The sequence below is a fragment of the Pecten maximus genome, chromosome 17 (genome assembly GCF_902652985.1).
Source record: "Pecten maximus chromosome 17, xPecMax1.1, whole genome shotgun sequence".
In the NCBI taxonomy this organism is placed as follows: Eukaryota; Metazoa; Mollusca; class Bivalvia; order Pectinida; family Pectinidae; genus Pecten; species Pecten maximus.
Genome location: NC_047031.1, coordinates 27,480,289 through 27,504,190, shown reverse-complemented (window position 1 = coordinate 27,504,190; position 23,902 = coordinate 27,480,289). Strand labels below are relative to the sequence as shown.

General features: G+C 41.9%; 1 protein-coding gene and 1 long non-coding RNA gene across 2 annotated transcripts; both read left to right on the top strand.

Annotated features, from left to right (window-relative positions):
- The first annotated feature begins 1,160 nt into the window (after positions 1 to 1,160).
- On the top strand, positions 1,161 to 1,628 carry LOC117315713. Its single transcript, XR_004529748.1, has 3 exons — positions 1,161 to 1,187; positions 1,264 to 1,273; positions 1,502 to 1,628. It is a non-coding gene; the product is annotated as an uncharacterized LOC117315713 (long non-coding RNA).
- A 1,574-nt stretch (positions 1,629 to 3,202) lies between these two features.
- On the top strand, positions 3,203 to 23,255 carry LOC117315711 (adenomatous polyposis coli protein-like). Its single transcript, XM_033870065.1, has 6 exons — positions 3,203 to 3,324; positions 3,706 to 3,983; positions 4,253 to 4,370; positions 5,024 to 5,269; positions 5,808 to 5,909; positions 6,991 to 23,255. The coding sequence occupies exons 1-6, from the start codon at positions 3,306 to 3,308 to the stop codon at positions 17,664 to 17,666; spliced, it is 11,439 nt and encodes a 3,812-aa protein (XP_033725956.1). The 5' UTR covers positions 3,203 to 3,305; the 3' UTR covers positions 17,667 to 23,255.
- The last annotated feature ends 647 nt before the right edge of the window (positions 23,256 to 23,902 follow it).

Sequence of the window (23,902 nt, the reverse complement as noted above, 5' to 3'; positions counted from 1 at the left end):
TTACAGGTAAAACATGTACGGGTAAAACTCATACACAGGTAAGATAATTACAGGTAAAACATGTACGGGTAAAACTCATACACAGGTAAGATAATTACAGGTAAAACATGTACAGGTAAAACTCATACACAGGTAAAATGATTACAGGTAATTCAGACACATGAATGATAATTACAGGTAAAACTAATACACAGGTAAAATAACTACAAGTAATTCAGACACAGGAATGATAATTACAGGTAAAACTAATACACAGTTAAATAATTACTGGTAAAACTCATACACAGGTAAAATAACTACAAGTGAATTCTGTACAGGTAATTGTGAGATAATTACACAGGTAAAACACTTACAGATAAAACATAAATATAGGTATATGATACTTAGAGGTATCATAATTACATATAAGATAATTACAGGTAACATATTTACAGGTGATGAATTTAAGGTACTTGCTGGTTTCACAGTAACTAACTGATCAACTAATAATAATTAAAACCACATCATGTATATGGTTTTAGACCTGACAATATAACAATGATACAGCCATATAGGGGAGATAATTCTGACTATTTATCTCAGTATTCCAACATTCCTGACTTTTATACCTGAGTTAAATACCATAGTTTAATATATACACATCCAAGCATCCAATTGCAAGGTTTAATGAAATGCATTGTCTGAGTGAATCTTATGTTTTTTCCAGATGGAGGCTTCAGCTAACCAGCAGGTCAATGGATACAGCCAGGAACAGGTAGGTTACAGTACAGCTGGTCAATGGATACAGGTAGGTTACAGTATAGCCGGTTAATGGATACAGGCAGGAACAGGTAGATTACAGTACAGCCGGTCAATGGATACAGGCAGGAACAGGTAGGTTACAGTACAGCCGGTCAATGGATACAGGCAGGAACAGGTAGGTTACAGTATAGCCGGTCAATGGATACAGGTAGGTTACAGTACAGCCGGTCAATGGATACAGGCAGGAACAGGTAGGTTACAGTACAGCCGGTCAATGGATACAGGTAGGTTACAGTACAGCCGGTCAATGGATACAGGCAGGAACAGGTAGGTTACAGTACAGCCGGTCAATGGATACCGCCAGGAACAGGTAAGTTACAGACCAGCCGGTCAATGAATACTGCCAGGAACAGGTAGGTTACAGTACAGCCGGTCAATGGATACAGGTAGGTTACAGTACAGCCGGTCAATGGATACAACCAGGAACATGTAGGTTACAGTACAGCGGGTCAATGGATACAGCCAGGAACAGGTAGGTTACAGTACAGCCGTTCAATGGATACAGGCAGGAACAGGTAGGTTACAGTATGGCCGGTCAATGGATACAGGTAGGTTACAGTACAGCCGGTCAATGGATACAACCAGGAACAGGTAGGTTACAGTATGGCCGGTCAATGGATACAGGCAGGAACAGGTAGGTTACAGTACAGCTGGTCAATGGATACAGGTAGGTTACAGTACAGCTGGTCAATGGATACAGGTAGGTTACAGTACAGCCGGTCAATGGATACAGCCAGGAACAGGTAGGTTACAGTACAGCTGGTCAATGGATACAGGCAGGAACAGGTAGGTTACAGTACAGCTGGTCAATGGATACAGGTAGGTTACAGTACAGCTGGTCAATGGATACAGGTAGGTTACAGTATAGCCGGTTAATGGATACAGGCAGGAACAGGTAGATTACAGTACAGCCGGTCAATGGATACAGGCAGGAACAGGTAGGTTACAGTACAGCCGGTCAATGGATACAGGCAGGAACAGGTAGGTTACAGTATAGCCGGTCAATGGATACAGGTAGGTTACAGTACAGCCGGTTAATGGATACAGGTAGGTTACAGTACAGCCGGTCAATGGATACAGCCAGGAACAGGTAGGTTACAGTACAGCTGGTCAATGGATACAGGCAGGAACAGGTAGGTTACAGTACAGCTGGTCAATGGATACAGGTAGGTTACAGTACAGCTGGTCAATGGATACAGGTAGGTTACAGTACAGCCGGTCAATGGATACAGCCAGGAACAGGTAGGTTACAGTACAGCTGGTCAATGGATACAGGCAGGAACAGGTAGGTTACAGTACAGCTGGTCAATGGATACAGGTAGGTTACAGTACAGCTGGTCAATGGATACAGGTAGGTTACAGTACAGCCGGTCAATGGATACAGGCAGGAACAGGTAGGTTACAGTACAGCCGGTCAATGGATACAGCCAAGAACAGGTAGGTTACAGTACAGTTGGTCAATGGATACAGGCAGGAACAGGTAGGTTACAGTACAGCTGGTAAATGGATACAGGTAGGTTACAGTACAGCTGGTCAATGGATACAGGTAGGTTACAGTACAGCCGGTCAATGAATACTGCCAGGAACAGGTAGGTTACAGTACAGCAGGTCAATGGATACAGGTAGGTTACAGTACAGCCGGTCAATGGATACAGGTAGGTTACAGTACAGCTGGTCAATGGATACAGGTAGGTTACAGTACAGCTGGTCAATGGATACAGGTAGGTTACAGTACAGCCGGTCAATGGATACAGCCAGGAACAGGTAAGTTACAGACCAGCCGGTCAATGAATACTGCCAGGAACAGGTAGGTTACAGTACAGCCGGTCAATGGATACAGGCAGGAACAGGTAGGTTACACTACATCAGAAAATAACCTAAGAACCCTCAAATCAGAGGCTGAAAGATTATATTGAGGGACAGGACTGAATTTACGATATTTGAACATTCTGTTTTCAGTAACTTCTCAGGATATTTTAGATAAATATCGACCTCATATGATGTGGACTTAAAATATTTGATCTAAGGGGCTTAACTATAAATCAAACCATATAAAATTTTAGATACATATTTTTGCAATGCAGACATTATATAATATATTGTGGCTGTTCAAAGAATAAGTGTTAAACAAAGGAAATAAACTTGTATGCCCTCATATGTCCTTCAGTCTCTAATTTTTGGACACAAACTCTGTGGAGAAAACCGTACAATGAATTTTAATAACAGGAGCCATTACTTCTCTATAGAAATTATTGAACTCATTTAATAAATTTCATATAACATAGTCGATCACGTTAGGTTTTGTTCGACATCTGGGTTTAATTTTCTATAACAATTTCAACATTTGTGATTCCAGAGAAACTACGGCCAGACCAAAGATGATGATGCTAATAACACTTCTATATCAACACAGACCGCCTCTAGCGATGACCAGAACTCGTCTGTAGCCATGGATCCCTGATGCTAGCTTCAACATCGGATCACTGTATCATGGAGCCTGGCCCATGAGTCCTATGAAAAAAGGTAATGACATCGGACCACTGTGGTCCCAGCAGTCAATTACATTTGAATTTTGTGTAACAAAGCTCGTACATAATCCACTACAGTTTATGTGTGTGTTTAAAGCCTGATAAGTACATTTTCAGTTATTTTCAAGGAGGTTGATTTTTCATTAATAATGAATATAGAATAAAATCTTGAACACTACAAAATGAAATCATAGTAAGAGAAAAGCTGATGAAAATGCTTTAAAAATAAAAAAATACAAAAAAAAAAAAAGAGAAAAGCTGAGTCAGATCATGATCATAATTGCTTTGCTTAAACAAAATTGGTTTTCAAACTATTTAAAAAATGAAACTAAACCTTTAATATAAATACAGTTTTATTACTATGTTATGTTTACAGATCTGTCTGGTCGAGAGAGCCGCCTGGTGGAGACGGACCAGTCGACAGAACTAGCTAGTGTGATGAGTTTTAACTCCACCAATAGTAGCCAGCAGTCCTCTGCCACTCCGCTACCACCCGGTACAGCCCCACCTGGGACAGGCCCTCCACCACTCCCCACACCGACCCCACAGGGGCAGGTGGCGCCCCCTATATCACAGGTCCAGCCACCACAACTACAACAACAGCCACAGTCGTCACAGGACCTCGCCAATCAGCCACAACAACTCGGAACCAAGGTAACGGCCAGAAGGAAGCAGGGGAAACATCTAGATATGGTTACTGTTTCTTGTTTCCATGGTTACTGTCATGAGCACCAAAGCAGTATATGCTATATTATATACTGAATGTAAAATTTCATAATTTTTTAGATCATATTGCACAGACAAACTTAACAATCTAAATAAAATATTCATTAAAACAGAGCAGCATAACTGTGTTTTCAGGGTTACAATAAATGTTTGTTGTCATGGCTACTAAAACAGATGTGTTGTCATGGTTACTATAGGTGGAGATGGTTTACTCTCTGCTGTCCATGCTGGGAACACATGACAAGGATGATATGAGTCGGACACTGTTGGCCATGTCCAGTTCTCAGGACAGCTGTATCGCCATGAGACAATCAGGTGAGACCAGCGTGTACTTCACAACATAAGGGAATTACTGTAAACGTGGTTATTTTCGCGGTTGGTTAATTTCGCGATTTCAATGCGTAAACTATTCGCGTGTTGGTAATTTTCGCGATTGACCCACCTTCATTTGTAGTTCGAATTTACTCAAATTAATAGCAAAATAATACACGTGGGGAAAATTTTCACGATCAAAAGGGATCCGCTTATTAAGCGTAAATTTCTCCCTCATGTAAATTTCCACGTTTACAGTATGTCTGTATATTTTGTGTGAGGAAAAAACATACAATAATTAGTTATAATAACTGCATGCATCTAAGGGCTATTCTAGGAAAACATATCTACTGAGTGAGAGGACTCCAGGTTATCAAACAAGAACCACTGGAGGAAGTGATTTCAAATGTTACCGTATGAGACACGATTTTTCCTGCGCTGTTTTATTTCCGGAGTCCTGCCAGAGGATATATATTTTACTGGAATAGCTTTGTCAAACAAGTTATGTCAATTGAGGGGCGGGGAGGGGGGGGGGATAAATAAATAAATTAATGAATGAATGTTTTGATTGATTGCGTTTGTTAAGTCAACACTTCATGGAGGAATTCCTATCGTGGTCTACTTGGTTAAAATGTCTAATGGTTTATCTTACCTAGGTTGTATGCCTCTGCTGATCCAGTTATTACACGGAAGTGACAAAGATTCAGGGTTGCTGGGCAACACGAGAGGAAGTAAGGCTGCACGTGCTCGAGCGGCAGCAGCACTTCACAACATTGTTCACAGTCATCCTGATGACAAGCGAGGTCGTCGTGAGGCCCGGGTACTGAGATTACTGGAGCAGATTCGTGCCCACAGTGACCAGCTGAGGGACGGACCTGAGGAGGATGACCAAAGTCGATCAGGTGGGTTATGTGGAATATTTCTTTACACAGTTGTGGAGAAATCGCTGGTTGACACTCATTGGAAGGGAGATAACTCTTTTCTTCAAACTTCAGAAATTACAATTTTAATTTGATGGAAATGCAAATAAAATATATGGTTATGAATTGAATTATATATGTCAAGAAAATCTTGTAAAAACACTGTCAAAACATACACAATTAACTTTGATTTTTAAATAATTTGTTTCATCTAGAGTTTGTTTCTTCTGGATTAATCAGATATTAATAGTGAAGCAAACCAGGTCCCGAGTAAATCTTGGTTGAATTATGTTGTTCCTGATTTTCATATTTCTGAAGCTGATTATATACAGGATATTGATAGATAATTCTGACACACTGATGTATCATATATCTACTCTTAAGAGATTTTAAGATAATTAATTTGTTGGAATATTCTTTAAAAGGATTAACCTGGCCTAGGCCTCTTGTCTGATTATCAAACGAGCTCATTCACTTGTTGAAATCCTCAATAAAACAATTGATTGATCTCACTTTGTAGGAAACAAATCACATGACATGGACCATCATCCGGGCCCCGCTGTGGCAGCGCTGATGAAACTGTCGTTTGATGAGGAGCATCGGCACGCCATCTGTAGTTTAGGTATGTACACCATTACCTCAGTATCTGTATCAACGGATCAGTGTGTTTTCTTTACTGATACTTTTTCCAATCTTCTGTAATAATTGCATTCAACTTCTTCTAAACAAAAAGGCTTGTTAATTCTTTTCCTTTCTGTGATAATTGTATTAGTCCCCCACCAGATACTAGGGGGTGGGGGGAATTTAGTTAAGTGTTGTGCTTTAGACCCCCACCAGAAACAAGGGATGTAGGGGATATATAGTTTAGTGTTGTGTCTGTCTACATGTTATCTTCTCCGGGCTCTAACTCTTACACTTTTCCACATTAGCACTTTGTCCTTGGGGCAGGGGTTCACCTAAATGAGGTGGTTTGTCATGTACCAAATATAGGTCACTCTGAACTACCTACATTGTAACCTTTGACCTACATCAAAGAAAAAAATAGTCTTGTCTATCTCCTATACTTCTTGAAACTGGCACTTCAGACTTGGGGCAGAGTTCAACTAAATTAGATGGTGTATCCCTTTCCAAAAGTAGGTCACCTATTTTGTGACCTTTGACCTACACCAAAGAAAAATGTTGTCCATTATCTATTTCCTACACCTCTTAACACTGACACTTTATACTTGGGGCAGTGTTTCATCTAAATGAGGCAGTGTGTTGCATGCTGCAAGTCAATCACTCTATCCCACATTTTGATCTTTTGACCTACATCAAAGAAAAAGTTTGTTGGGGCTTTATTTCCTTCACTTCTTGACACAGGGAATTCATACTTTGTGTATGGATTAATCTAAGTGATGCAGTGTGTTGCATACCATGTGAGTAGGTCACTATTACCTACATTTTGACTTTGACCTACATCAATGAAAAAGTTGGTCTTTGCTCTATCTCCCATACCTCTTGACACTGGCTCTTCATACTGGGTCAATGGTTAATTACATTTTTGTAATAGAATTACAGAAAAAAAAACAGTTCTGAAAAACAAACACAAATTTGTTCAAAATTAGAATTAAAATTTCAGTATGAATTTGAATTTTACAACATGTATATGTATTTCCTTTTCTCTTACAAAAGATAATTGAATGTTCCATTATCTGTTACAGGTGGTGTACAGGCGATCGCAGAGCTGATACAGGTGGATAATGATGTTCACACGGACACACAGGAACAGTACAACATCACCATGCGTCGCTATGGTTGCATGGCCCTCACCAATCTTACCTTTGGTGACGGCACAAACAAGGCCTTACTCTGCTCCATGAGAGGATTTATGCAGGCCCTGGTCAGTCAGCTACTGTCCTCCTGTGAGGACCTGTGTCAGGTTGCCGCAAGCGTTCTCCGGAACCTCTCCTGGAAAGCAGACCTTGCGAGTAAGAAAACATTACGTGAAGTAGGTGCAGCTACTACCCTTATGAAAGCTTCAATGGAGGTGAAAAAGGAAGCTACATTGAAAAGTATTCTTAGTGCATTATGGAACCTTTCCGCGCACGGAAGTGAAAATAAGGCTGATATATGTGCAGTAGATGGTTCATTGGAATTTCTTGTTGGAACTTTGACCTATAAAAGTCCATCTAAGACAACAGCAGTGATAGAAAATGGTGGCGGTGTGCTTCGTAATATCTCCAGTCACATAACAGTGCGAGAGGATTACCGAGCTGTTCTTCGTAAACAGTTGTGTCTTCAAATTCTGTTGAAACAGTTACGCTCAACAAGTCTGACCATAGTGAGTAATGCATGTGGTACCTTGTGGAATCTCTCGGCCCGCTGTCTGGAGGACCAACAGGCATTATGGGATATGGGAGCAGTGGGTATGCTCAGAAATCTAGTCCACTCGAAACATCAGATGATTTCAATGGGAAGCTCAGCAGCATTAAAAAACTTACTCAACGCCTGTCCTAATATCAAAAATATGAACATGGATAGAAAGACAAACTCGAACCGTCCCTCATTACATGTGCGGAAGCAGAGAGCATTAGAAGCAGAAATTGACCAGAATCTCTCAGAAACTTGTGACAATTTAGAGAGCCCTCGTGATAGTCCAACAGAAAGTGGTCGTAGCACTGAAAAAGACAGTAATTCACGTTTCCACTTCCCTGGTGGTACAGGTCATCAAGTGCAGCAGGAACATGACTCTCGGCGAATGTCACGAGGTTCCTACTATCAGAGTGGCACAAGAAGTGGCGATAACACTCCAATGTCTGATAGCCGCCTGATGTCGCCGAAACGTGTGGCACGATCAGGTAGTCAAGACAGTGTGGGCAGTACTCACTCGGACATTTCACATGATCGCAGTCGCTTCCGTGCAGCAATGCGAAATGCAAGAAATTGTCAGGATAGACAAGGAGGAAGTCTGGACCGTAAAACCTCCGGAGGATCATCATCTGGGCAACAATACAGCAATTCTTCGTCTGAGGAAACTGGATCTGAACAAGGAAGTCACCAGGGGCAACCGCACTCATCAGGGACTCACATAGCACAAGTCATGATGGAGGTTGAGAGAGACAAGGCTGCATACCCACTTAGGGGAGATAACTCAAGTCAGCATGTGCCTCCTTCTCCAGCGGGACCAGCCCACCAGCTGTATCGGAGCTTACCTAATTCTGTGTCGTCACCAGGTCCACAACACATGCACCAGAGTAATCAGTTTGTGGCTAGCGCACCAAGTACCTGTAATTCTAGTTACCAAGGTGCTCAGCATTATCCTCAAGGTAACGACAACGACCAACCAATCGACTACAGCCTCAAATATCACGACAGTCAGTCTACAGCCTCCTCAAATTATGACAATCAGCCATCACACCAGGGACAGAACAACAGAAAGATTGGAGGGCCTGTTACAAACATGGGCCCCCCTGCCCAGCCTCCACCCCAGCCGCAGCCTAGGTTCAACAACTTTATGAACCCAGGGTATGATCCCAAACAAGGCGTACCCAGGTTTGTACACCACCGACTATTAGGAGAACATCCGCGACAAATAAATCCCGGACCGTTCATGCGCCCACCGCTCCGCCCCATGATGAGACCACCTATGATTCCTCCCCAGTTCAGTACGTATGCCGAGACTGACCTGGACAGCGATGATCAGCCAACTGATTTCAGTCGGCGGTACTCTGAGCAACATGAGGAAGACTATCGTGACCAGCCAATATCCTACAGCACACGATTCCAGGAAAGAGATGGACCACGCTACCAGGAAAATAACCCTATACATATGCGTTACCAGGACACTGATCCTAACTGTGCTGATTGTAAACTAGAGGAGGCACGCCGAACCAATGACAGACTCGAACAGTGTACACACAGTTTCCATGACGACCAGGTGAAAACATTCTACACAGAGGGGACTCCTCTTAATTATCTCTCCTTGGCTGCATCTATGACCGACCTTACTGGGAAAAATGCAGACAAAGAGGAATCCGAGGAGGGAGAAGAAGAAGAGGAGGAAGTTGTTAGCGATGAGACACAGAATTTTGGGTCTCATTACAATGAGTCAGAAAATCAGAATACCTCGTCTGTACATTACAATGGTGATGTAGAGAAGAGGCATTGTTCACGCCACGGCGAATCAGACAAGCGTAGCGGGAGCGGAAGTATGGGCACGGACCAGCAAACGGGTACCACGGTGATAACTAACTACCACCATACTCCTCCGGGCAGCCCACCACCTCTCTCTGAGGAAACAGCTGAAGCCGATACAATGGAGAGGTCATTTCATGCGCGATCGGACGATGACTCCAGCCAGGATCAAATCAAGACCTACTGTGAGGAAGGCACGCCCATCTGTTTCTCCAGAGTCAGTTCACTGAGTAGTCTACATAGCACCGAGGCACAAGACAAGATTGGGGCCGAGGGACTTAATCGACAGCTTGGACTCACCAGCATTAACGAAAACGAAAACAATAAATCTTCCAATCGCGAGATGAGTCCTGGTGATCGTAGGGTCAGTGCTGGAAAATATACACCTCTTGTGAGCCGACAAAAGCTTTTGAGTGATTCAGATGCTCAAAGCTCTGAGTATGAGAAGGAACACAAAACAGTGACTTTTGATGACCATCATCATGTAGAAGAGACCCCGCTGATGTTTTCGCGTTGTAGTTCACTTGGTTCCCTCAGTAGTTTTGATGCTCATTCTGTACACAGCTCAGTAATAAGTGAGTACAGTCGTCGAGCTAGTGAAGTTGTGTCACCCAGTGAGCTTCCAGACTCTCCAAGCGAGACAATGCCACCAAGTCCACGAGGAAAATCGCCTCAGCCAGATGAAAGCTCTAAAAGCTTGTCATCCAAGAACTATAACGAACCTTCAGGAGTCAAAGGTTTTGGTAGCTCATTGCCACAGAATGTGGTGAAACCCATGCCTTCTAGTAACATCAACAAAGCGTCTGTGTTTGTGGAGACTGCGTCAATAATGGGCAAGGATGATCGACCGACTGTGTACGCAGATGAAGGGACACCGCCTCACTGCTCGGATACCAACAGTATTCTAAGTGCCTTGACAATAGATGATAGTGATAATACAAAACATTCAAAAGACACTGATAGTGAGGCGTCCAAACGTGCCAAAGACTCTGATTCTAATGATCTGACTTTGATTCAAGAAAAAGAAGACGACAGTATGTTTAACCGAAGCGAGGATAAAGAGAACTCTTCAATGTCAGAAGTATCGGAGGGTGAGGAGGACATTCTCAAACAATGCATAATCTCCGCCATGCCACCGAAAATGAGGAGGAGCTCTTCCGATAATACCATTAAGAAAAAGTCAGCTCAGTCCAAGTCTGATTCTCACAGAAGTAAGATGCCATTAAGACAAGGAAAGTCTACCGGCAATAAGGCAATATTGTCACCAACCTCAAAAGGCAAGGCGTCACGTGGGGGAAGTAAGCACCACAGACAAATTACGGAGGAGAGTTTACAGGAGGATACTGTTAAGTCGTACGCCTCTGAGGACATACCAATGTCAAGGTCACAGGATCATCCAATGTCAAGGTCACAGGATAGCGCTATGTCAAAATCGCAGGAAACGTCACAAGATATACTGATGACAAGATCACAGGACTTCCTTACGTCGTCCATCATGAGGGTGGCAGAGTTATGTAATGAGCCTTTCCAAGTTCCCAATACAGGACAAGGTGTTCCAAATGGAGTTGGACAAAGTAATAGTCAATCAAGCAACCAATCCCGAGAGGTTTCAAAAGCAACAGGACATCGACCACCGATGAATGTAGGCCGAGTGATGCCAAATGTTTGTCATCCCCAGGCTTCACACAAACCCAAACCACTGTTGAAGTTACAGGATATCTTAAGGAGAGAGGAAGATGTTATGGACGATCATGATGACGTGCCGATGTCGTACGCAACCGAGGACACGCCACTTATGTCTCAGGCAGTTTCACCAACAACCAAAAAACCGCCCGTAGACATGTTCAACATGGAGGCCGTCGCTAAGATCGATGTTCAGGTGGATGACGATGTTGTTCAGCAGTATGCTATTGAGGGCACACCATACAACGTTTCTAACCCAGGATCGCCCTCACATAAGCCTGAGGACCCAGTGGGTAACGCCATTCAAAACAGGGTTAAGCTTGTAGACCTATCTAATATAGAACCCTACATGCCTGAAGACGGAGTAAAAACATTCGCCACAGAAGATACCCCGATCAATTTCTCCACTAATGGATCATTGAGCGATCTGAGCATTATCACCAACATGACTGGTGAGATGTCAGCAACAGGCTTGTCCAACCCTGTGTCAACACAGATCTCGCCGCATCCGACAACAGAGGCTGAATCCGTGCCACAACAGGCATCTACATCACAGGTCACTATGGCAACAGTGGTACCACAGAAACAACAGGAAGAACAACCAGAACCTCCATTAGAAGAAAACCCACAACTTGATGATACTCGATCAGACAGCAGCTCACTCCTTGACGAAAGTGATGAACTTTTGTCCGAAATAATACTCTCAGGAATGCCCAAAGGCAAAGTCTCACGCAAATTAGATATGGATCGTGCAGTGGAAGGATCGGAAGTCAAGTCTCCTGTTAAATCTTCCGACCTCTTCCAGCAATCCATAGAACCTAAGATCGTGTTTCAGCCGCAGCGAACATCTAGTCACATCCCGACAGCCACGGACAACCAGCGCACATCTAGTCTTACAACGGCCAATAACCAGATACCCTTCGTCCTCCCCGACTCCACCAAGACGTACGCTATGGAGGGAACCCCTGACAATCTCTCAACTCCTACCTCACTTAGTGACCTGACATTTAACACCAAAGAAAGTCATATTGTTGCAGGGGATCCACATAAAGATACAAACACACAGAAAAGTCACCCAGACCACAAGCCATCTTTAGTGCAAGAACCACTTGTCAACTCAACATCCGCGGGAATGGACCAGTCCAGTGGTAACATGATGAATGCTACAGTCGATGATTCTGTGTTTGTTCAGACTATGGAATCCTGTGACTCGGTCAAAGTATATAACATGGAAGGAACGCCACAAACATTTTCCCGGAACGATTCTCTCAGTTCCCTCAGTATGATGGACGAGGATGTTAAAGGTGATCTGTCCTCCATGTCAAAGTCAAGAAACGACAGAAGCAAATCAAACGTGACAAAACCACAGGAAAGTCTCACGTCTTCCACAGGCAGAAACAGAAGCATTGAACTTCAGCGTGAAGTCGAAGGTCAGTCTAGTGATGAGACAAAGTCACAGAAATCAGGGTTAGGAAAATGTTTGGAGGAGCAGCCAAAGACATTTGCTGTAGAAGATACACCACAGAGTTTCTCTAGACGTTCATCACTAAGTTCCATACAGAGCCAAGACGATGCAACTAAGAACACAGAGGAAACAGCACGTAAAATTGATCCCGCCAAGGATCAGAACGAAAAGTTCACAGTGGAAGACACGCCAGCCACTTTCTCCCGAAACTCGTCCCTTAGTTCACTGAGTATGGACTCCGATATATTTGAGGCATCTGAGCAGGCGCTGCTAGACGAGTGTATCAGTCTTGCTCTGCCAAAGAGTCGCTCTGCAAGTGCCAAGTTGGATGACAAAGTCAAGAGTAAAATTCCACGTAGCAGTCCCTGTGGTACTAGCATACCAAAGCGAGATGGAGCGACAAAGGAAGCGGCATCACGAAGTGTGACGTCAAAGGACGGAACATCAAGGGAAGTCTCTGTTAAGTCTTCCAGGCAGGATAGACGGTCTCTTGATGCCGAAGTTAATGTACGCAGACCTAACGATGACTCTCGCAGACTGGAAAGATCATTTGATGCCAGTATGTTGTCGTCTGCGAGACCAAAAGAGAAGCAGGCAGACTTCTTCAAAGTACCTGCATCACAGTCTATGATGATACCATCCCGTAGTAGCAGAAGATCGGACCGGAAATCGGCTGACACATCCAGGCGTTCAGAAAACCGCTCATACGATCGCAGTGTTGAAAAGGATGCTCAAATGTATTACCAACGCAGCTGGAATCGTCAGCATGTGAAGCAGTCATCTCGTATGACGCGTAGCTGCTCATCAGCTGAGGATATGAGTTACAATGGTGACCAGTATCATGAGTCGCGCATCGCATTGTGGCAGCAACAGCAACAACAACTTATACAGCAACAGCAACAACAGCACCTGCGTCTTCAGCAAATGGCCCGCAACTTCAGCGCCGGTCAGCAACAGCAGCTCCAACATCATCAACTACTACAACACCAACAACAACTTCAACAACAGCAACAACAACAACAACAACAACAACAAGAGACCGATATGGTCAAACGAGGAAGCTGGCGACGGTCTCGTTCACAAGACAGCGACGGGTTCCTGAAGCGACAGAAAGATTTCTCCAACATGGAGATAGCCCAGTCTGTTTCCACCATGCCTCATCGCTTTCGGTATTCCATGGAAACAGTTTCGACTAGTGCAGTGGCAGATAGCTACCAGGACAACAGGGTTATAGAGGAAAGAGAAACTCGACAACGCAAGAGTTTATGGAATAGAAGATCATCAACAGAAAAGCTATCAAAACGTGATTCTAACAGTAGTATAGAGAAACAGGACAGTGAAAAGTCTGACCGTGACAGTTACGGCTCTCACAGTCGTCGCAGTGGTAGCTATAGTAACGATCAGAGACTTAGCGGCAGCAGACACAGTGTCGGTAGCTATACCAACGACCCACGATACGGTCATGATCAAGATCCAAGGGTTAACAGTTTCTCTCAAGATACCAGACAAAGCAATGCTAGCTATAGCTATGGTAACGACATGAGAATCAGCAATGGTAGTTCTGGTAATAACTCCAGCACTAGAAGAGATGAGGAGGAGGCTCAAATAGCTTTAAACAGAACAGGGTACCAGCCCCCAGACACTTCAGATGGGGCCACACAGCGTAGTCCATTCAAATACATTGGACTAGGCATTGATAACTTCGGCTTCGACCCAGCCAGCTCGAATGAAGATATCACAGAAAACGTTGACAGCGCTGATGTAACTATGACGGAAAACTTCGGTAGTGGAAATATGACGATGACTGACGAGGCTTTAGAGTACATGATGCAGAATGGCTATGTGTATTACGAAGATGCATCCCACTCACACGAACAATCATTCGAGGATGAAATAACACCAGACGACGAACGCGCGTTGGAGATTAATGCCAGTCTAATTGTAAACGAAATTCAGAGTAGACAGATGATCGGCAGTGCAGTGGATGAGGACATGTTTATAGAAAACGAGACACTTTCTCTAGTTTCGTGTGACTATACATCCGACACGGCGTCAGAGGTATCGGGGACATGGTCTGCTCATTCTGAGAATTATTCCGAGTCCATGTCTCAGACAGACAAGTCAGAAAATTCTAGCGCCGGACCACGTATTTTGAAACCTAGCAACAAACCAGGTAATAAGAATACACCGCCAGATGACCCAAAAGTGGTGCGCGGTCGTCGTAAGCCTTTGTACAGTCCTCGAACAAACACGACAGCGCAGACGCAGAAACCCGTGCCCAGTCGGCAGGATAGTGCCACATCTCGAGGAGGTCATCGACCAGTTCCAAACACTGGCAACAGGTCATCAATTGCTGTCAAAAGTAACGGAGTAACAAACTCACGCCGTAAAGTTCCAACTCCAAAGACCCACCCACAGGCTAGCAGTACGCCTACAAAAACAACTCCAGTAGTAGGCGGGAACTCACAGAAGTCCAGGATTGGCAAACCATCACCACCTGAAAGAAAATCTACTACAGTTCTTACCTCTCAAAGACAACAAGTCTCCAACAAAAACAGCCCTAGTCGCTTGCCAATGGCTTCACAGAACCGTAAGGGGAACAACACTGACCGTCCGAAACCGCCGGTCAAACAAGGCACATTTACAAAGGAACCAACGGGGGTAAACGCGCCGAGAATCTCGGACTCTGAACCAGCTTCAGATACATGGTCAAAGGCTTTGGGTACATACAACTTCTCGGTGATTGATTCGTCTTCCCCTGAGGCCACAAAAGAAAACGCACAGCCGGGTATGAAGAAGATACAAACATCTGGTAGTAACTTAACAAAAAATCGATCAAACAGTGGTGGAAATATAGGCACAAACCGTAACGGAACTCCAAATGGAAAGCCCACATCTAGAATATCAAATCTCAACAAACCTTCTGGAAGTAATTTGAGGAAAACGAACAGTGGCTCCTCCCTTACAAAAACAGGCAGCGGGTCGTCACTTAGTAAAACAGGAAGTGGGTCTTCTCTATCAAAAACAGGAAGTGGTTCATCATTAACCAAGGCAGGAAGTGGTGCTTCCCTCAATAAATACGGAAGTGGTGCTTCATTAAATAAGTCTGGCAGTGGTGCTTCCTTGAATAAGGGAGGTTCTAACCCGAACCTTAGAAAGTTTGGTAGTAAAGGGGAACTTAGAAAATCGGACAGTAATGCCAGTTTGAAGAACAATTCACGTCCTTCCACGCCAGTTGGTCGGAAAAATTCTGTTCCGGCTCCAGCAACTTCTCGTAAAACGGAACAAAAGACAACTCCTGGCAAGAAACAGGTCAACAGTAAGGTAGCAAGTCTGTGGAGAAGGGAAGATGGTGAAGACCGCGGATCGCGACTTCCGGTCTCGACCACCCCTCCTCAGAGATCACCGCGCGGAAATGTCAACATGACGAACAGTCGCTTACAGCAACCGAAAGGGCGCACTGGTTCCCCAAATTCTCGTGGTGAAATCACATGTCAGAGGGTTTCTCCCGGCTCTGGTAATGTAAAGTCCACGTCGCGGGACGAAAGTGATGGAATCAGTCGGAGCTCTACCTATGATAAAATTAGTGCCATCAACGATTCCAGTCAGTTGCCATGTCTAGACAGCTCTAATGGAAGTGCGAACAATCTACCAATCAATAACATTGCACATTCCCCTGAACAAGAAACTAGTGGTGAGGAGAAATATGATCATGAACAAAAATCAAGCTCTGCCAACTCCCCGGACCAAGGTATGTCAAGTGATAGTGTGTGTTCACCAGACCGAGATGGCGGAAGTGAAAGTGAGGCTGCTGATGATTCTCTGTTCAAACATCCTTCACAGATGGATCCATACGGTCTTAAGGTGCTTAATCACCGCGTTGACTCGAGCACTTGGAAGAAGAAAAAGTCTGAGTCTTTGATAGGAGATTTACCAAATGCCGATGACACTAGTAAATCGCTCGAGGCTGTCCGGGCTCTGCTTGACTCGTCTGCAAGCATGACCGAAAGTATGATGAACTCCTCAACAACAGAAGACAGCTATCTCGGCCAGGGCTCTAGTTTTCTCAGTCAGGGAAATCAGACGATCGACAGTACATGGCGGCGATATCGTGACGAATCCGTATCAAGTTTTGCCCAGAGTGATGACGAGGAATCGATTTGGGTGAGACGAGACGGTGATACTTCACGCTCTGAGCCTGAACTAAGTAAACACGGTCTATTTCGATCTAGTAAGCGAAAGTCGAAGGGCAACACCAGTGGTAGTAAGAGCTTCCTGCCTATTAAAGCAATGAAACAAATATTTAGTTCGGGAAAAAGTGTTAAGAAAGTGTCAGAAACCAAAAAGGCAGCATCTAGTATGTCTCTCTCCACCTCAAAGGAAAGTTTATTTAAATTGAACAGAAGTGGATTAGATGCATTGAACAAAAGTGAAATTATAAACAGAACTGAATTTTGTGACGAGGAAAATTCCAAGAAAAAGGAAGAGCAGCAATCAAAGAAAAAGAAGGAAGAATTGCAATCTAAGAAAAAGGAGGAAAGTCTTCGAAAGAAAGAAGAAAGTTTGAAGAAAAAGGAAGAAAGCCTCAAGAAAAAGCAAGAAAAAATTGAAAAGAAAGAAGAACAGAAAAGGAAAGACGAGAAGAGGAAAGAAGAAAAGAAAGCTGCTAAAGCAGCGTTAAGTACATCAAAGTCACAGGAGTTAAAGACAAGTCCGCAGGCAACAGTTCAACCATTCAATTATAAACCCACCCAAACAAAGGCAGATAACTCTGTATCTAACTCAGCTAAAGGTAGCACAACACCAACAAAAATAATACCTCCACCGGCGATGTCAGATAATGTTAATGATGAAAACAAACGTGAACTAGAGGACTCTATTGTGAAGCCTACCACTCCGAGGAAGAGTATCCCTACACCCGGTGGACACGCAACAAAAACGGAAATGTTACAGGCCAGACGTAAACAGTCCTACTTACAGAATCTGAGTCTTAAGTCGGAGGAGAATGCTACAGTGGAGAAGCCCCCACAGGGCTGTATCGTTACGACAGTGTAGATCTGGGTGTAAATCGCTCTTTATTCCTACACATTGTCAACTCATTCACCAGGCAGATTCCTGGGTATAATTCATTCGTTCATTTCAAACTTTGAGGATGCGTGCTGCTGTAAATATGATCGTGTGGAAGTTCATGATGGCATTTGGAACTCATTGAATTGGTTGGTATTCATAGCACTATAGTCAAGTGACTGTTCCTATGTGGCAATGAGTATAGTATGAGTGTTCACGTATTGGAAATTCGGGAACAAAGAGAATACCATGTCAGAGTTATTAAGGAACCTTTGTGTTAAACCTCGTTTCAGTTTCAAACGTGCCTGGGTGATCGAACCTTTTTGATAAAGAATAGGAGAAGTCATTCAGTGGACGAGTTTTATTGAAGTGATTTACCTTAATCACTGATTAGTATAGAGGTTAATCACGTGGTTAGACAAATTGAGCTAAAACTCAAAAAATGAATATATATCTAGTCTGAAGAACGGAATCGTAGACTGAATGGAGAGTGCATGTTCTAAAACGTGTAATAAGGCAAGAGATACATTGAATGATAACTCATAGTACTGCCATATATATAGTGTGCTTAAATTTCAAATGGTGCAACGCATAATTGTGCATATATATATATGTGTGTTAAGGTGGATTACACGGGAATTAGCAAAGGCTCGTGAACAACCAATTAATGAAGGTTCACGGTGTTATAGACTTAAATTTAGTATGTTGTGGAAGTTATCTGAAACTCCGCTGAGTTGTGTTAATGTTAAGTGTCCGGGCCTTTTGCCGCAGTCGTCTTGTCCAAGTAGCTTTGTAAAATTTTAATTAATATCTTTTAGTACATTTTTCGTAACGCACAGGAGGCTCCGTTGTTCAAAGTTTTTGACACTAATGCCCTGAAGGTGGATATAAGGCATTTGACTTGAAAAGTTTCATCAGTTTTTAATCTTGGCATTTTTATAACACATTTTTTTTTTTTGTCACTGCAAATTAAGTTTTAAAAGAACTGGTAGAGAATTCTGGTGCTGAGAGATTGACGCATAGAAGATATCGTATTACTAAATTGTACACATTATATATTACAATGTCATGTCATTAAAGTGAATTTTTTTTCAAGCCTTGTTACTCCAACAATTTTCTCGTTAATTTCTCTGGTTGAACTTTCTTTTTCTTGTTAATGAGCTAGTAAGCCTGTCCAGCCTTAACTCTGCAAATGCAAATGTTTTGGTTGATCTTGTCTCTTTTGTTCTGAAATAAATATCCCGTTGTAAGCTCAAATTCCCTTTTTGGTTCCAAAATTTGATTATAAAATTATTTTCTAATTCGAAACATTAATGCACCTTCTCTATATTTCTTCATTCAAATTTTTTATGACATATCTACGTATCGGAATGGGTGATGTAGCTCTACTAGTATGCAGAAGTGGTAAATTAACGATATTGGATTAACAAGGCTTGGTCAATATATTAGTCTCTATATTAACTAGATAAATGCGGAACAATGCAACTGAAAGGTTGAATGTTTTACACGAAAAAGGCCAGTTAAAATTTTACCTGATTCGGCCAGTTATTCATCTGTTTCCATACATACCTTGTATTCTGATCTCTAGTAGTTGATTTAGTTCTGATATGTTAGTGTCTGTAGAAATGGCCCTCTCCATTTCTGTCATCAATGTGCTGTAAATTTTTTTACGGTGTACTTCTGATTTATTTACAGATTAAAAAATCTGTGAGTATAGGCCAACAAATATAAAAGCGGTATGCCAAAGTCATTATAAACATACAACCAATCAAAGGATTAGTCAAATATGATATCGCAGGCGATGTTTTTATATATAGTGTTTTTCATGTCTTTAACATTCAGCATGCTTTTGGAGGATTTACCTATGAAGTCTTTATCATTTTTCATTTCCATGTGTTTACGAAGAAATTGTTAGCCAGCTTTATGTTCCATGAATGGATTGATAATGTTTTATAATATTTACAAATCATGTTTCCATGACAAAAATATCGCCATCATCACTGAATATCCGACACCCCAGATAGAAGTACGATATTCTTATTTTGTGTGGTACAAGCCATCAGTATTTCCTGTGTGGTAGTTATTAGTTTCTGTGCAGCTTTCGTCATTTCTGTTTTGTAAAGTCATCATTTTCGTCATTTCCTGTTTGGTAGAGTCATCATTTTCGTCATTTCCTGTTTGGTAGAGTCATCAACTTCGTCATTTCCTGTTTGGTAGAGTCATCATTTTCGTCATTTCCTGTTTTCGACAGTCATCAGTTTCTCTGCAAGTTTCATCATTTCCTGTTTGGTAGAGTCATCAGTTTCGTCATTTCCTGTTTGGTAGAGTCATCATTTTATGTGTGGTTATGTTGTTGTCCGCGTGCATTGATCGATCTTGCATTTAAGTCAGAATCGTATAAGTGCATTTAAGTCAGAATCGTATAAGTAAAGAACGTTTGCTAATCACTGCCTATAGACAGTTGTCTAGATGTGTGTTCGGTTCGATTTGTTGTTTGGACGGGTTTTCCTGTAGTAATAGTGTGGACTTCTTGTATAATGCGAAGACGGTGTTTGCGATAAAAAAAAACAACAACACAGGGTACTGGATTGTACTGTCAAGACTTGTACTTGTAGGTACACAAGTAATGTAAAATACCCACAGCTTAGAATCATAGTAGGAAACAGTTTGAAAAAGGAAATTGGTTTAAACTTGAATAATTAGTGAGAAAAAATATCCTCTCGATTTCATTGACATTTTACTAACTGGCCTCGATATCTCAAACTAATACAAGTCTCCAACGTTCCATAATATGTCCTCCGTATTCTCTGATAGGCTTAACATTGGTACACCAGCTCAGACATAATCTGTGATAGATTTCACATACTGATTTATAGAGACATTTCCGACAGAGATTCGAAATTGTCTTGAGGTTTGACTTACGTGTTGCTGGGAATATGATCTGGCGACACGGACCAACCTTTACTTTTGGTTGTGATGGGCGCTGCCTCGTTGTGGAGGGCGCAGCCTCGTTATGGCGGGCGCAGCCTCGTTGTGCTAGGCGTAGCCTCGTGGTGAAACGCCCTGGCTGTGTACTGTAGCTTTAAATAACTGTTGTCATAGCTTTAAATGTGAGATCGCGGTGTCGGTCAGAGATTTTGTGTTGTGAGGTTATCACATGAGATACAATCAATATATAAGTATATATCTCACAACTGTGTAGGGGTGTCCCTCAACTGCTCTCATCAACAAAACCACAAATTTGTATTAATTTGTATATACATGGGGTCAAATAAGGTACCAAAGATTCACATCGCCATAGGTATAGTTTTCTCGTGTAATGAAAGTTACAAAATTTACACTAGGTTTCATTGTAAAACGTACTCTACTGTGTACTGAATCAGGTATTGTTTCATCGTTCAGACACAAAGTATACATTTTTTGGTCTTTTATCGTTTCAAAACAATTTTATGTATCAAGTTTATTATCTCGAAATAGGTACATTTTTTTCTGCAATCAAAAAATTATCCATTGTGTCATATGTCTTAAACATTTATATTCAAACAGCGTCCTAATGGCGTATCCAAGTTTACTCTTATAATATACAGCACTGTATTGCATCAGGTTTCCAAAAGTATTACAAAATCTACACACGTAGTTGCATTTATTTTTCACAACACGTGCATGGAACAGATTTCTAATAAATACAAAAAGATCTTATTTGTTCCCACGGGTCATTGGAATATATTTTAGACCATTGTCCATTTTACCATAGATACATAACCAGTTCGGTGATCGGTGGGATTTTTGTTTAATCATAGATTTCTTTTGGACCAATACTACCATACTAATTCATTTGCATGTATCTCTTCAATACAATGTACAAATTTTACGATACTTAAAAATCGAGACATTTTATATATTGTCTCCCATTTCAAACCAAAGGGACTTGGTACACGTTTTCAACTCGTTCGATGTATATATATTGTTACTACACTATACATATAGTAACACATATTCCTCAACCCCAAAACATTTCTAATATAAGGATACCATACACATGTACAGGACGTCAATCAAAATAATTAAAATCATATTCGTAATACACTTCGTTTTAACAAAGTTTTCCTGTAAGGTATGAAACAGGAATGAAGTATGAGATATTATTTTAATTACATGTGCGAAGTCCCTGCTATTCAAACCATGTACTAGGTTGTGTATGTAGATTGTTGGGCCTTATGGTTGTGTAATATTCGTAAGTGGTACGTGTGATTCGAATCAGATAACCGTTTGCATTGTGTACTACGTAATACATTTTTGTGAACAATGTATTGGGATGTGTACTAACTACGTTGTACATTTCTGTGTATAAGGTATAAGGGTGTGTACTACGTTATACATTTCTGTGTAAACGATGTAAGGATGTGTACTACGTTATACATTTCTGTGTACACTTTATAAGGATGTGTACTACGTTACACATTTCTGTGCATACGATGCAAGGATGTGTACTGCGTTATACATTTCTGTGTACACTTTATAAGGATGTGTACTACGTTATACATTTCTGTGTAAACGATGTAAGGATGTGTACTACGTTATACATTTCTGTGTACACTTTATAAGGATGTGTACTACGCAGAGATTTCTGTATACTTTAGTTTGTATCGGGTGTATGTATAAATTTGTGTATAAATCGCTTTCAGTTTAGCTGTATATGTTGGTGTGGTAAAGCGTTAAGACTTTCGCTGAAAGAATGTGATTTATCATTGATTATTACACTATTAAAATACATTGATACTCTTTCCTCTGAATACACGCTGTATTAGTATTAGATGTTCATACACGACTGTTCTAAAGTTTGTGTTCAGGTGTGTACAGGTGTGTACAGGTGTGTTGGTAACCGTCTATATACATTGGAACCTGAGAATTAAAACCCTAGTCGGATGAACCGAACTTGATGCTATTCTGGAAAGTTTCCTGTATCTGAATAATTTGGTGCAACCGTTTATATTTTAAGAATATGTCGATATGTTCGTGTAAGCTAAGGTTCCATTGTATTGAATTGGTGAATAGATATGGGATGGGATAGAATGGTGTGTTGTAAGGACGAAAGGTTTGTCGGCAGAGAGGGAATGTGGACGAGTGAAAACGGGTGAGAGGAGAGTCGGACGAGAGGTTTGTCTGCCGAGAGGGGGAATGGACGAGTGGACCGGTGGTTGAGAGGAGGGATGGACGTGAGGACAGACGGATGGGAGGGAGGACAGACGGGCGAGTGTAATTAAATAACATACGAAGAGTTTATGTAAATACAAGCCTTAAACGTGAATTAAAAATGGTTTCGTCTCGTGTACGGCAACATATATATATACTAAATATTTTATATGAATATTGTTCTGCTATGAATAAATATGAGCTTTGTTTTCATATTTTGCTCTTTATCCTTACCAGTAGATATGTTAAATAGATATCTGCCATGTTATGTGTGTTGTAAAAAAGTCACTTTGTCAAGATTGTTTTGAAAGTCAAGCAACTACTTAGCGTAAATAAAAGTGTCAGATGAATTTAACGGCAAGTAAAGGTATATTTATTCCTGAACAATCTTGTCTTTATTTATTACAAATTTTCATTAATTTCCACAAACTACCTTTTCTTTGGTGTTTGTTTTCTGCATTCGTAATGTCCCAACAGATAATAGGGTTATGGCATGGTATGACGCCGGCGTGAATGACATCCGACCAAAGAATAAAAAGAAAAACCTTGACTCCGTATTCAAAGTCACAGGCGTCATATATCACAATTTAATGAGATTGCTCGGGTGGGGGAAGGGGTCGCGGTGTCCCGACACTTTAACACTAGCCCTCCACCTCTGGGTTGCGAGTTCGAAACCTACGTGGGGCCGGTGGTTTTTCTCTGGGTACTCCGGCTTTCCTCCACCTCCAAAACCTGGCACGTCCTTAAATGACCCTGGCAGTTAATAGGGCGTTAAACAAAAACAAAATTGCTCGGGTGGTACCAACGTCACCCGAATAAGTTTGTGAAAAGAAAGACCTTGATACATAGTTAAGTTCACAAGCGTCAAATATATAACACTCCAACGATATCTTGTGATTAACGGAAAGACTTCAAGTTGATTGGTTGGTTGGAAGGTTTCTGATAAAACCCGACAGAGTTTGCGACAAGAAATGACACATACCCAAGGTCACCGTAGTCAAATTTGTACCTAAAGCATCCTTCTGATTATT

What these genes read in the sequence shown, in the direction of transcription:
- LOC117315711 (XM_033870065.1), top strand. An exon ending in CACAACAACTCGGAACCAAG is followed by an intron (nt 3,984 to 4,252) that starts GTAACGGCCAGA and finishes TGGTTACTATAG; the next exon opens with GTGGAGATGGTTTACTCTCT. An exon ending in GGATGACCAAAGTCGATCAG is followed by an intron (nt 5,270 to 5,807) that starts GTGGGTTATGTG and finishes CTCACTTTGTAG; the next exon opens with GAAACAAATCACATGACATG.